This window comes from Nuphar pumila, chromosome 4 (genome assembly GCF_984573655.1).
Source record: "Nuphar pumila chromosome 4, dmNupPumi1.hap1.1, whole genome shotgun sequence".
Taxonomy (NCBI): domain Eukaryota; kingdom Viridiplantae; phylum Streptophyta; class Magnoliopsida; order Nymphaeales; family Nymphaeaceae; genus Nuphar; species Nuphar pumila.
In genome coordinates, this window is record NC_143252.1 from 3151634 (window position 1) to 3166419 (window position 14786).

The 14786-nt window shown below is 38.7% G+C and overlaps 1 protein-coding gene across 1 annotated transcript; it reads right to left on the bottom strand.

Moving 5' to 3' along the window:
* Nucleotides 1-8155: 8155 nt before the first annotated feature.
* On the bottom strand, nucleotides 8156-8671 carry LOC149839074 (uncharacterized). The gene has a single exon (XM_090003926.1). The coding sequence runs from the start codon at nucleotides 8669-8671 to the stop codon at nucleotides 8156-8158; it is 516 nt and encodes a 171-aa protein (XP_089860052.1).
* Between the last annotated feature and the right edge of the window lie 6115 nt (nucleotides 8672-14786).

Here is a 14786-nt window from a genome sequence, read left to right on the forward strand (position 1 = left end):
GGTTTTGCAATCACGGGTGACTAAAAATATTTAAGGTGGCATCTCTCACTGCAAGACAATGAAAAAAAATTTAAAATCTATTGGGGCATAAATTATTAATTTTATACGAGATTTTAATCTCAAGCCATATATATTAGAAGATTCATTATGGATCTTGGCACTAAAGATCATATGTGATAATGAAATTGTCATGTCCTTGAATAATAATAAGAGTTAAACCTTGTGTCGACACATGGAGTTAAAATAGTTTGTTATTAAAGAAAGGACTGAGAATAATTTAATATGTATTGATACAACCAGTACGAAGGAAATGACTGTGTTTTTCCTTCCTAAAAGGCTAGCACAAAGATTATATTCTCAATATATAAATAGGATGGGTCTGTTTGATTCCTTCTGATGTATGACAATACATTATGGTTATATGTAATCACATTTGTGAAGCTAAATTGATTCTCTATGATTTTGTATATTGTTGATTTTACATAAAGGATCTCTCATTTGGTTATAGAGAATAACAGAATAATAATATTAAAGGACCAATAGAATGGGTTACAGATCAACCTATTTATAAAGATAATCTTAACATACTAAAGCACTGAAAATGAATTATATTATAGTGCATGAAAATATGACATTTCATAAAGAAGTGTTTATCTTCATGATTCATATGATTCATTCTTGTGATAAAGGACAACATGTGAACCTTCATGAAAATTGAATCAAGATAATAGTAAAACCTTGATGTAGTATTTTTCCATGTCAATGGGTCAAGAGGGAGAATGTTGAAATATGGATCGAATCCAACCTAGTGTGACCTGGTTTGAAATGGGTACATCATGGGAGTTACAAGGCAGTTACTGCAACTGCCCATGCAAGGTTTGAAATAGTAGTGGTATCCACCTACTACATGCTTCTCTCATAAGCCTATAAGAAGGGGCCTGGTTGCATGATGAGAACAACCAAGGAGTGTCATTTTCTTTCTTATTTTGGGTTTAGGGTCCTGCTCACCACTGACATGATGGCTTGGGCTCATCGTGGACATCGATAGGCTGAGGAGAATGCTGAGCACCCGCACATCGTTTCATCCATGGTGTCTACCGATATGTATTTTTGTTTCACATTCCAGTTTTGTTTTGAAGAACGCCAACACAAACATCCGTCTTTATTACCAAACTAGGGATGCAAAATTGATCGACTGAGTCTGGTTTCGTGAAGGCATTACTGAATTAAAAAAAATTGAATATGACCCATTCAGCACATCCAGCTTATCAGTTAGGATTGAGATGAAAAAAGCTAGTACCAAATTTGACCGATCAGTCATGCCAAGTAATGGTACTGGATTCAGCCATATCTGAATTCAGATTCAGATGTAAAAATATAAACCAAACACGAATCCTTGCTTACCAATCATACATTTCATTACCAAATCCTACTAAATGGATGCGGAGAACAATTAAGTGGTTTAATTTGGGTAGGGACCACATGTTGGAGCTGTCATCTTTGTCTTTGCTTATGATGGTTTACTGTGACATGGTGATATTTTGCTCGACCGATTCAGAGGTTCTCACGTAAAAAGGATCCTATTCTTTCACAAATGATACAGAGTATGTTGTGTCGATCTAACTGTCCAACTATGCATCTTAGACACCACCGATGTGGTATCACATGTGGTAAGCGGGGTCCTGTGCCAAGCTGAAGGCTCAGGTTAGACTCCCTCTGCCACATGGGGCTTAAGAGATTTCTGATAAGGGTCTGCCTAAACCCAGCTTGCCTTCCAAAAAAAAAAAAAACTATGCATCTAGATCAGGTGATATTGAAAATCACCTCCAATGCTGATTTTTTCAATATCCATCATACATTATGGTAGTCCGGAGCACCGCCATGGGGAGTCTTTTGGGCATCCATAAGGGTATTTTTGTACTACCTTTTGAGCTCCCTCAAGGGCATTTTCGTACCACCAGGGTATTTTGGTGGTACAGACATGTCCTCCATACACCATACAGGATGTTTCGTGAATATTGAAAATCACTAAAATCACCATTAGTGGTGATTTTCAATATCACCTTACTAAGGATGGCAGTGGACTGGAGAGGGGGCAGGGGACAAGGTCTCCACCCCTGCTCCGTCTCAAAATCCCGCCCTCCATCCCTACACCGGTTTTGATTTTAACCTCCATCCCTGTTTCATGTCCTCCATTCTCTGTCCAAACGGGGCAGGGTGGGGCGGGACCCAGTTTTTCCTCTGTTCATTGCCATCCCTAAAGAAGGATTGGAGACAGGGCGGGATAGGGACATGACAGGGCGGGAGAAAGCATAAGTCCATTCCCGCCTCCATCCCCATACAGGTTTTGATTTTAACCTCCATACCCGCCTCTATCCCTGTTTCATGTCCTCTATCCCTGGTCCAAACGAGGTGAGGTGGGGGCGAGGCCCCGTCCCCCCGGTCCACTGCCATCCCTAGACCTTAACGTGGCCATGAAATGGCCTGGGTTCCATGTGATGACGGCAAGTGATGCGAGAAAGTTCACCGTGTCCAATTTTATGCAAGGAGATATTTGGCTGCCCAAGACAAGTGTGCCATTCACGACTTGATTGGTTTTGAAGGAGAAGAAGATGATATCACACGTGGGCTTAGATCAACACTAGACGCATTCTTTTTTGAATTAGTCGAATAAATGACCCTCATTTGTTTATTTATTAGAGAGCGCAAGCCTTGTTATACATGATTAGTTTGTTCTGCAGAAAATAACAAAATTTATAGGAAGGTATGTCACCTTGCTCTTCCATTTGAAAAGTATACAGGATTGGACATTCCATATGTACGACGTCATTGTATTTGTTCTTATGTATAAGATTTTCCTTGTTTAAAGGTCTCTCACACCTAATTAAATTGTTGGTATTTCATTTCCTAACATTCTCACCCCATCTGCTTATTATGTTTGTTTCAGCTAGTTAATAAACAAAGATCCCACACATTAGAACGGATACGAGTATGGGTGTCAACGGGCTGGACATTCACCGGACCTAGTGGGTCCAGTCCAGGATTTGGATGTGAGGGAATGGTACTGGATCCAGACCCACGTCGGACCACACCTGCCATGTGAAAAACTATATCACTATAGGAAAAAGGGCCTTTACTGGCGAAGTTTTTGCCGCCAGTGAAAGCCTCGCCGGTAAAGCTTTTACTGGCGCAAAGAGCAGTAGACAGTGAAACATTTTCAGGTGCGCAATTTCTGCGCCAGTGATACTCTTTTCACTGTCGAACTGTTGCTCTAGCAATATTTTTTACTGGCACAGCATCTACCCGTGAAAATGTTGTCACTGGTGCCAGTGACACATTTTCACTGGCATTAAGTTGTGCCAGTGAAAAGTGTTTCACTGGTGATTTTACTGACGCAAATTTGTGCAAGTAAAAATAGTTTTTTTTCAGCTATATTCCTGTGACAAATATATAACATATGCAAAATATAATGCACACAGACAAATTACCATCAAAAGAATAATTTTATTGAGCTTTTTCCATATTCATAATTTACATACATAACAACAACAACAACAACAACAACTAAGCCTTCATCCCAAAACAATTGGGGTCAGCGATATGAACCAAAAAAGAAATTCATTTTGGGTCTTCCACATGAATCCTTTTCCTCCAATCATTTCTATCCAACGCCATGTCCTTGGTGAGGTTCAAAGCATTCATATCCTTTCCTATCATCTCCATCCAAGTCTTCCTAGGCCTACCCCGACCTCTTTTAACTAATATATTTTTCCATTTCTCCAACCTTCTAACTGGAGCATCATTAGGCCTTCGCCGAATATGCCCAAACCACCGTAAACGATTCTCTCGCATCTTATTTTCAATGGGTGCAACACCTACCTTCTTACGTATCTCTTCGTTCCGAATCTTATCTTTTATTGTATTTCCACACATCCATCTAAGCATCCGCATCTCAGCTACACTCATTTTTTGAATATGATGTCTCTTGGCAGCCCAACATTCCGTACCATATAGTAAAGCGGGTCTAATAGTCGTCCTATAAAACTTTCCCTTCAACCGCAATGGCATTCTACGATCGCACAGCACTCCAGTAGCACTTTTCCATTTCATCCACCCAACCTTTATCCTATGATTTACATCTCCATCAATTTCTCCATACTTTTGAATGATGGATCCCAAATATTTGAAATAATCATTCACCGGTATATCTTGCTCACCAAGCTTCACTACACTCCCATCACTACTTTGTTGCTTACTAAACCGACATTCCATATATTCAGTCTTACTCTTACTCAACTTAAAACCTCTAGCTTCCAATGTCTGTCTCCATAATTCTAACTTAGCATTAACCCCAGCTCTAGACTCATCGATCAAAACAATATCATCAGCAAACAACATACACCACGGTACATTTTCTTGAATTGATCTCGTAAGCTCATCCATCACTATCGCAAATAGGAAAGGGCTTAAAGCAGATCCTTGATGTAACCCAACCGTTATCGGAAAATTGGTTGTCACCCCTCCACAAGTGCGGACATTGGTTACTACTCCTTCATACATATCTTTAATTATACTAATGTACTTGAGAGAAACACCTTTCTTCATCATTGTCCACCAGAGAACGTCCCTAGGTACTCTATCGTATGCCTTCTCTAAATCAATAAAAACCATATGCAAATCTTTGTTCCTCTCTCTATATCTTTCAATAAGTTGTCTAAGAAGATGTATAGCTTCCATAGTTGATCTTCTAGGCATAAAACCAAATTGATTCTCCGATATCATGACAACCTTCCTCAACCTAGACTCAATCACCCTCTCCCAAAGTTTCATAGTATGACTCATGAGTTTTATACCACGATAGTTTGTGCAATCTTGTATATCACCCTTATTCTTATATAAAGGCACCAAAGTACTCTTCCTCCACTCATTAGGCATCTTATTTGTTCGCCAAATCAAGTTAAAAAGATTTGTCAACCATTCTAAACCTTTCTCTCCCAAGCATTTCCAAGCCTCAATAGGTATACCATCTGGGCCAACTGCCCTTCTTGATTTCATTTTCTTCAAAGCCTCTGCAATTTCTTTCTTTTGAATCTTGCGCATGAAGTCACGATTTATCTCATGAAAAGGAATGGAGAAGTCTCCAAGATCTTGAGCATGACTATCATTAAATAGCTTATCAAAATAATCTTTCCATCTCTCCTTAATCTCCTCATCTTTGACTAAAACCCTTTGCGTTTCATCTTTGATACATCTAACCATACCCAAATCCTTCGATTTCCTATCTCTCATCTTTGCAAGCCTATAAATATCCTTCTCGCCTTCTTTGGTATCCAACTTGTCATAAACCTCCTTATATACCTTAGCCCTCGTGTTTCGAACAACTTTTTTAGCTTCCTTCTTTGCTATCATATACTTCTCCAAATTCTCACTATCACGACTCTTACTTAGATTTCTATAACACTCTCTTTTAACCTTAATAGCTAATTTGACATCCTCGTTCCACCATGATGTATCCTTACCTAGTGGTGCACCGCCTTTAGACTCACCCAATACCTCCTTAGCTACTTTTCTCATACCACCCGCTATCTTATTCCACATTGATTCTGAATCCTCCTCGAGACACCAATCAACTTCATTAACTACCTGCTCTACAAACATTCCTTGTTTAGCTCCTTTCAGTGCCCACCACTTAATTCTAGGATCTATCCTATGTCTATCCCTTTTGCGGCATTGTCTAATTCTAAGATCTAAAATTAAGACTCTATGTTGTGTAGCTACACTTTCTCCTGGTATAACCTTACAATCGGTGCAACAACCCCTATCTCTCTTTCTAAGTAGGAAAAAATCTATCTGACTCGTATTAACCCCACTTTTAAATGTTACTAGGTGAGACTCCCTCTTCCTAAACCAAGTGTTTGCTAAGATCATATCATAGGACAAACAAAAATCTAAAATCCTTTCTCCACTTTCATTTCTTTCTCCTATACCATAGCCTCCATGGATATTCTCAAATCCATCCCTACTAATGCCTACATGTCCATTAAGGTCACCGCCGATGAAAAGCTTTTCTCCATAAGATGTCTCTTGTACTACTCCATCTAAATCTTCCCAAAATTGATGCTTAATGAAATCATCTAAACCTACTTGAGGTGCATAAACACTAATAATATTAATAATATCCGTACCTAATACTAATTTAATAAGTAAAATTCTATCACCCTTCCTACGGACCTCAACTACATTATCTATAAACTGACGACTCATAACAATCCCTACTCCATTCCTATTCCTATTTATTCCTGTATACCAAATCTTATATCCCCAAGGTTCTATCACTTTAGCTTTCTCACCTACCCATTTGGTCTCTTGAAGACATAAAATATCAATCTTTCTACTACACATAACATCTACTAACTCTACCAACTTACCAGTTAAAGACCCTATGTTCCAAGTGGCTAACCTAATTTTATGGTCTTGGACTAACTTCTTTACCCCCACCCGTCCAACAAAGTGAGGGAACCCTTGCCTATTTGACACCACACCCGGGCGCCGGTGTGACGCGTCGCTTCTGGGCGACGACCTAGCAACCCTTGCACATTTATCACTGCCTCCGGGCCTAGAGAGTACAGCGCGTCGCTCAGTAGGGAACGCCCCAACGAAATTCTCATATTGGTTCATTTTCATAGGATATGACAAAGTTTTTATGCTGGCTGTCACAGGCCTACCGCAACCCTCCTCCTTTATCCGGGCTTGGGACCGGCAGTGTATAACTACACAGGCGGAGTTACTATTATTAGTGTTTACATACATAACATTAATAGAAAAATATTTTATACATGTCCAAATTACACAAGCTTGAATTACTTGTACATGTAGTCTACAAGATATAACTCAGGCCATTATCCCACTCTTAGAAAAAACAAAGATAAATTTAACATTCTGTCTTGGTCATGAACTTCACTCTGAACAATTTCTTAAGAGCTTTCATTTTTTTTTTAAATTTGTCATATAGAATATTACTCAATCATATGTAACAACTATTTATTTCAGATTTATTTGGTACTTTTTCTTTTTCATTTACTGCTCATAGTGCTCCCATAAATAAGAAATTTATCGTAGTTGACTGCTCCATCCAGTTAGTATTTATCTATATCAGTATGCACTGTTTGTTTGGGACTGTCATAAGAACTTGTTATCCTATTATGATATCAGTCATTTATTGGAGGTCCTCTGGATTCTAAAACAACCTGATTGCTATCTCCAAGTGATGCTTAGCTTTCTAATTTCCTGTTACTTTCTATGTCATATCTTCTTAATTCATATTATTGTGTAGGAACATGTCGAGTGGATGGTCATGTCATTGTCTTCCTGATTCGCACACTACGAATTAGTATTCAATGGACTAGATATAGTTTGGATTCACATGTTCTATGAAATGGCGACAAAAATGTGGACGATGAATGGCAGAAGGGCGAACCAGCAGAGGCAATGGCGTCTCGGTATCCTCTGGTCTGGTGGTGTTGAGACGAGAGAAGTGGCAAGGTGGAGTCAGAGTGGGGGGCGCACTGCACAGAGAGAGGATCGAGATAGAGACTGAGAGTTAGAGTGAGAGCTGGGGTCAGGGGGCACCCCATATCGTGCCCTGCCACCCTGACCATTGGGTCGGGCCAGGAGCGGTGCTCACCCTGACCCGATACAGTCAGGGTGGGCATGTGCCCACCCTGCCCATAATGTGGCAACGCCTCTGGAACCCACTGCAGTTCTGCATTTTGCATTATTAAAATTCCTTTGACAATTTCTCACCAAAACTTGTCTTAATGTTTTACATGCTTCAACTAAGACTTCTCTTGCCTCTTTCTTTCATAATTGAAGGAAAGCATACAATTTTATTTAGCTGTGGTGATAATTACTTAGAGCAGGTGGACAAGCAATTTCCCCATAAACTATTGGAAGAAGTACCTAATCTAGGACATAGAAAACCAAAAGAAACCCTTTGTTCACAAGTAAACAGTGAACCGGTGACTCAAAAGATAACATACTCTACTTCTTTCCTTCTAGGTCTATGCATCTTCTTAAAACTCTCTCTCTCTCTCTCTCTCTCTCTTACCTTTATTGGAATCAAGAACCAAATCAATCAGTTACGCATTGTGGACCATTAGTGCGGGATGAAATTATCTAATATCCCCAGGACATTCTTACACATCCTAATGAGCTGCATATTGCTATCTGCGAGGGAATTGGCCATGCCCTGAACGTTGAAACTTTCCTGGCACTGGACAATGTCTTGAATTGCAGACTGGATCCATGTCTTGGCCAATTGGTTTGTGCCCTTGTCAATACAGCGGAGCCAGTCAGCGAGCTTCCCGACCACATCCGAGTACCGAGTCCTGCAGACATTGTAGCCATTGGCGTACCCAAGCTCGTTGTTGTTGCGCCTAGCGAGCCTACCTATGTACACAGATGTGTACATGGCCTTGGAGATGGTTGACATTATGGCTATATTCGTCAGCTCGGCAGCATCAGCATTCACGTGCCTGGGGTCGGCCCAGAGGGTCTCCTCGCACAGTTTGTAATAAGGTGCTTTTTGACACACGAGATACATGAAGTTATCATTTGGAAAGGTGACATTCTCCCGAATGTGTCGACCTTGAAAATGCAGCCGGCTAGCCATAGCTCGTTTGGACGTGACAGGAGTAAAGAAAGTGCAGATGATAAAAAGACAGAATAAACATATCCTAGCATAATAAGGGAACGTTGCCTTCATTTTTCTCTTTGGGCGGTGACTTTTTTTCTCTTTATTTCCTTTTTTGATGGTTGCGTTGGTGTGAATTATGGAGACGTGGGGGATTGTTTAAATAGGGACGATGTGTTCATTTGTTGTGGTTTACTTTGGTTGGTCGGTCTGTGTACTCGGGGCATTGCTTGGTGGGAGTGGCCACGGGAAAACAACGTGTAATGCATCTGCTTAGTCGCTAGGCTGATGCCTATTTTGTAGAATTGGAGCTAATCCACATGTTCCCTAGGAATACTCGTCTTTTATTTGTGCTCTACAAATTCATCTCTCTCTCTCTCTATAGCTAATTTTACCAAAAAATTCACATTCCACCAGCGTCACTGGCACCACTCTTAAGGCACGTTTGAAAGTGAGAAAAACTCTGATAAGAAAAGAAAGTTTTGCCTATGAGAAGTTTTGATACCAGAGAAATTCTTTAAAAAAAAGTTTTTAGGTTGTTTATGTAGCATAAGAAAATGAGACTGGAAAGCAAAAGAAAAATATTTTTGCTTGTTTGTTTGTAAATGAAACCATTTTCCACCTAGCTAATAATATCAATGCCAAAGGCAGCTCTTGGATTGACATCCTTCAACGGTTCATATAACGAAATTCAACCATGCAACCAATCAAAGAAAAAATGTTAATACAGCCGTGAATCCATTTCTTTTGATTTAAAGGCTATTGATTTTATGGTTTCTCTCAAAACACAATTGCAAAATTTTCATTTCTGCACCTTGAAAGAAAATTGCAAACACCTATTAGAAGTTAGCATCAATAGCCATAATCAAGATTAGCATCAATAACTATAACCAACATTATCCAACTACAGTATATAAATTGAAAGAGTTCATATATAATTAGCATTACAATCCATCCCATAATGCATACGTGGTCCAAACATTAAAACCAAAGTCATACAAACTTAAACTATAAAAATTTAACATCCATAGTCTTAGCATTACAATTATAGTTTCTCATAGGTGTTTTTTTTATAAATCAAGTAACTGTAAGACAACTGTATTTTCTCCAAAGCATGTTTGCAATTCATAAATGAAGAACTTTGTTGCTTCCTCGCTTGGCACTTTGAGAGATGACTTCAGTTTCTTCATCGGTACGATGACTTAGGTTTCTTGTGACATCATCTAAACTGGTCAGCATTTGGGTTTTGGTCAAGAATAAAATTGTGAAGCACGCACGCTGCAAGCACTGTATTTACTTGTGTCTCATACTTGTATCGTTGAGATATTTTAAGCATAAGAAAATGACCTTTCAATAAACCAAATGTTCGCTCAACAACAGTCCCTAATGATGCATGACGATAATTGAATATTTTTTCTTTCTTTTTGGGTAGATGAACTCCAGGATTTGTGTATTCTTACAAATGGTATCTAGTTTTTCTAAATGGTGCTAGGAAACCTGTTATATTGGGATAACCTGCACCTACAAGTTAGTACTTTCCTATACATATAAAAACATGTAAGTGAACATGTCAATACACCAATGAGAAATATAACAAAAGAAATCAATTTGAAAATATACCTTGAGGTACTTAGAGTGGGTCATCTCTTCTATCAAGTGCATCATACAAAATTCTTGAATCAGATGCTAAACCCTTCCATCCAGCCAATACATAGTGGAACTTTAGATCAAAACCTACTGCATGTTCTTTTATTGGTACACCTACAGGTATATGAGTCCCGTCAATAGCACCAATACAATTCTACAAAAAAAAGAATATTATTTTAGAGCTATAATTACTATGAATTAAGATATCCTATGAAAAATTTGTTTAACTTGAAATATGGGTTTAACCGAGGGTCGCCACTTATTTTTGGTGGAATTCTTATAGCTTGGCATTTGAATATACTTTGATCAAGTGCGCAAATTGCATCTAATACTTCATTAAAATATTTGCTAATAGTTTCACCAGAATGTTGAAATATATATTGAACAACTTTATTGTATTCATTATGTCCCAATTTAATCAAGAAAATGACAACTTGTTCTTTAACCATTATATATCATTGATCACGTAACAAACTCTTTGTTTGAAATATATTACATAATTCTTGAAATGTATCAGGTTCCATGCGTAGTAAATCAAAGCAATTTTAAGGATGTCTATATAATGATTCCCATACAACAATCACTCTCTTATGAATGGAATCATGAACAATATTTGTCATATAATTTGTTTGGTAGTAGCTCACAAGGAGAAGTACCATAATCTATAATAATACTGCAAGTATAATGTCTTTATCTTTGTCTCATTTTTTCTAATAAGAGATAATATAATTGTCCATCAAATATAAAATAAATCAAGTTCACATGATGAAAAAAGAACATACACATACATTTTAAAGATTATAACAAAGAAAGCATGCATAAATTGCATTGCATTAATCATGACATACACAAAATATGAGTCATCAAAAAGTTAAACATACCAATAGATGTTTTTCATCCCCACCTTAGCCAAAAAAACAAAAAGAGGAACAACTTAAAGCTAATACAAAATGAGAGAAAGTGCCTTCTATCACACAAAATATATCTAAATATTTTGCATTTTCACCCTAGCTAATATCATGAAAAGACAAAATTGAAAGACAAGTTTTTTCATCTTCATTGCTAGGTACAAAATGAGGAGAATGTCTTCTAACCCATTCACATAATAGATTCATTGGCCTAACTCATTAAACAACCAAAAGAACTTGCGCTCTTTCATCATGGAAAGAAAAGCATGAGCGTTCCATTTAATTTCAAATAATCTAACTGCATTGCAAAAGGTTATATTGTCAAGGCTCATAGTTTCTGAAATTTCAATGCATTTATCCATCTTTGATGTCATCCGCTCTCTCACTAACTATTACACAAGTTCACAACAATGTTGACTGCATCTATAATGAAATCTCTAGATTTTCTTATTCTCTTTTGTCCCTCAACCCTCGCATTTCTCTTAGGAATATCAAAATTAGATGTTATAGCAGTTGGAGTTGCTGAGGAAACAGGGTCATCACCTGGTTTAAATGTGATGGGAATATCTTGTTCCACTTGCTCTTCAAGTGGATTTGACGAAGGTAAAACTTTTTTAGCACACATTGTAAAAGATTGGGACCCCTTCAGGGACAAAATACCAAAACAAATAGCTAAATTCTCGAGATAAAAAAATAATGTATACCTAAACTTCTTATGCTTTGGATATGCCTTCATGTAAGTGCAAAAATATATTAGTAAATCAAACTATAAATTAAAACATAATACTAACCAAAATCAACTTATTTTTTCATTGCTTACCATCAAATATTCAGTCCATACATCATTAATAACTTCAAAGGTCATATGATGAGATGCCTCTGTAAAACACTAATTTTTAAGATTTTTTTTTTCAAAAATAAATTTGAATGTTTAGGATCAAAAATCCCTATTTTTGAGGCTGAAAATAGATTCACAATAAAATTTTGATGAATTTTGACTTTTATTTCATCAAAATCAGACTTAAATTGACTTCGGAACACCCTCGACAAGTTCTGGAGGCAATTCAAGTAATTTCAGAGCCTTTTAGAGGTATTTTTGATCCCGAGGGACATAGTTATCCCAACCTTGGTTGACCAGCCTAGTCAACTGTGTGAGACCCATATTGATCTCATGCATTTTGATTAGGCTTTGGCCAAGGTAGGGTTTTTGAAATTATTTTGTAGATTGGGGTGTTTTAAAAAGTAGAAAAATTGGGTTTAAAAGTGAGAAGAGGCATTCAAAACCACCTCTTCATGGGCCAATGCATGCATAGCTGGGTCTTCATGCATTGTCAGCCCCTAACTTGTGCAGTGAGCTCATCATGAGCCTAGTTGAGTGCTATGAACCCCCTTTGCCACTCTCTATAGACATTCAAAAAAAAAAAAAAGATTTCAAACATAAAAAGAAATTAGCAATTCCATCTTTTTTGAGGCCAATGCATGCAAAGCTTGGTCTGCATATATTGGCAACAACAAGCTGCTACTCCCATTTGAGAGTAGGGGTTGTGTCACCCATTTTGGTCAATCCATTTATTGGATTAAAAAAAAAACAAATGTTAAAAAAAAGTAATGATATAGAGGAAAGGAGGGAGGTATTTTTGCCATAGAGAGGAGGAGAGGAGGGGGACATTCAACACTCCCTCACTCTTTCTCATTCTCTCAACTCTCATCTCTCTCTCTCTCTTCCCCTTAGCATCAAACCATTTTTGGTGGTGTTAGAATTTTCAGAACTTTAGGCAGTACCACTCACCTTTCGAGCCATACACTACAAGAAAACCGTGGATTAGCGACGGCCTCTATCCATCGCTAATCCGTCACTAAGCCGTCGCTAAACTGTTTAGCGACGGCTTAGCGACGGATTAGCGATGGATAGAGGCCATCGCGATTTTTTGCTCGCTAATTAGCGAAAAAAATTATCTGTCGTTAATTTCGTCGCTAATTTGCGACAGATTAGCGACGGACATTATCCGTCGCTAATTTGTCGCTAAATTTTAAAAAAAAAAATAAAAAAAAATTGATCCTTGTCGGGCGGTATTCCGGCAGCACTAAGCCGGACTTATACCGCACCCGACAGGCATTGCATGCACATAACGATCGCTCTGCCTCATCGCGAACCGGCGTCGCCGTCCTCCATGAACCGGTGCTCTCCGGCGTCGCCGTCCTCCATGAACTGGCACCGTCATCTTCCGTGAACCGGCGTCGCCGTCATCCTCTGTGGACCGGCGTCATCGTCCTCCATGAACCGGCGCCAACGTCCTCCAGCGATCGCCGACCATCCTCCGTGAATCGACGTTGTTGTCCTCCGTGAACCGGCGCCGACATCATCCAACGATTGCCGACCGTCCTCCGGCGTCGCCGTCCTCCGTGAATCAGCATTGTCGTCCTCCGTCAACCGGCGCCGACGTCCTCCAGCGATCGCCGACTGTCCTCCGGCGTCACCGTCCTCCACTCTCATGTACATGCTCTCCAATAAGCTCTCCGACGTCGCTCGGTTTAAATCGAGCGCGGTCGATTTAAATCGAGCGCGGTCGATTTAAATTTCAAACAGGGAGAGAGGGAAAATTTCGCGCTTGGTTTAAATCGAAAATTAGCGACGGATTAGCGACGGAAATTTTCCCTCGCTAAATCCCTCGCTAAAATGTTTTTCTTGTATTGAGAATTAGCGACGAAATACTTGTTGTCGTTAATTCGTCGCTAATTAGCGACGGATTAGCGATGAAACAACTTTCATCGCTAATCCGTCGCTACTTAGCGACGGATTCATTAAGAAAGTTTTCTCTAGCTAATCTGTCGCTAATTTGCGACGGAAAAAATCCGTCGCAAATTTCCGTCGCTAATTAACATTTTTCTTGTAGTGATAGTTGGTGCACTTAAGGAGGTCAGCCAGCTAGGGAGTTTCGTTGGTGGAGATGTTTGGAGACATCCAGCCTAAGGGTGAAGGCCTAGTAGAGCCGAGTAGGTTGGCTCTTCTGTCTCCATTTTCTCATGTTTTCTCATTCTTAGGAGATGATTTTCTAATTTTTCCTTTTTTCTTTTTCATTATGATTTTGTTCTAGACAATTGTAAAGAGGAGAACTACTAGAGAGTCATACTAAAAGGTGTGTCTAGTAGCACCTAGGGATTATACTTGTTGGATTTTAAGAATCAGGTTAGGTGTCGACCACTTTTATGCGGTAGTGGCATGTGTTAGGCCTGTTTTGAGTTAGGCTTTGTCAAAAAAAAAATTAACGCTACAAAATCTGTGTTTTTCTCTAGCTTTGTGGACTGGGTAAAATTTTGTCTTCATGAAATGCTATGCTAGATAATCTAAAACAAAAAACGTGTAACATATATATCTAAGTATACACAATTTTTTGTTTTTGGCTTAGTTTTGCAATACTTGTTTGATTTAGACTAACTGAAGTTGGGTTAAGGAGGAAGGAATCTTCATATTATAGAAAATACTTTAAGAAGTGTTTTTTTACAGATCAAACTATAAACACTAAAACTAAAATCAGATT

What these genes read in the sequence shown, in the direction of transcription:
- LOC149839074 (XM_090003926.1), bottom strand. Translation starts at nt 8,671, where the DNA reads ATGGCTAGCCGGCTGCATTTTCAAGGTCGACACATTCGGGAGAATGTC.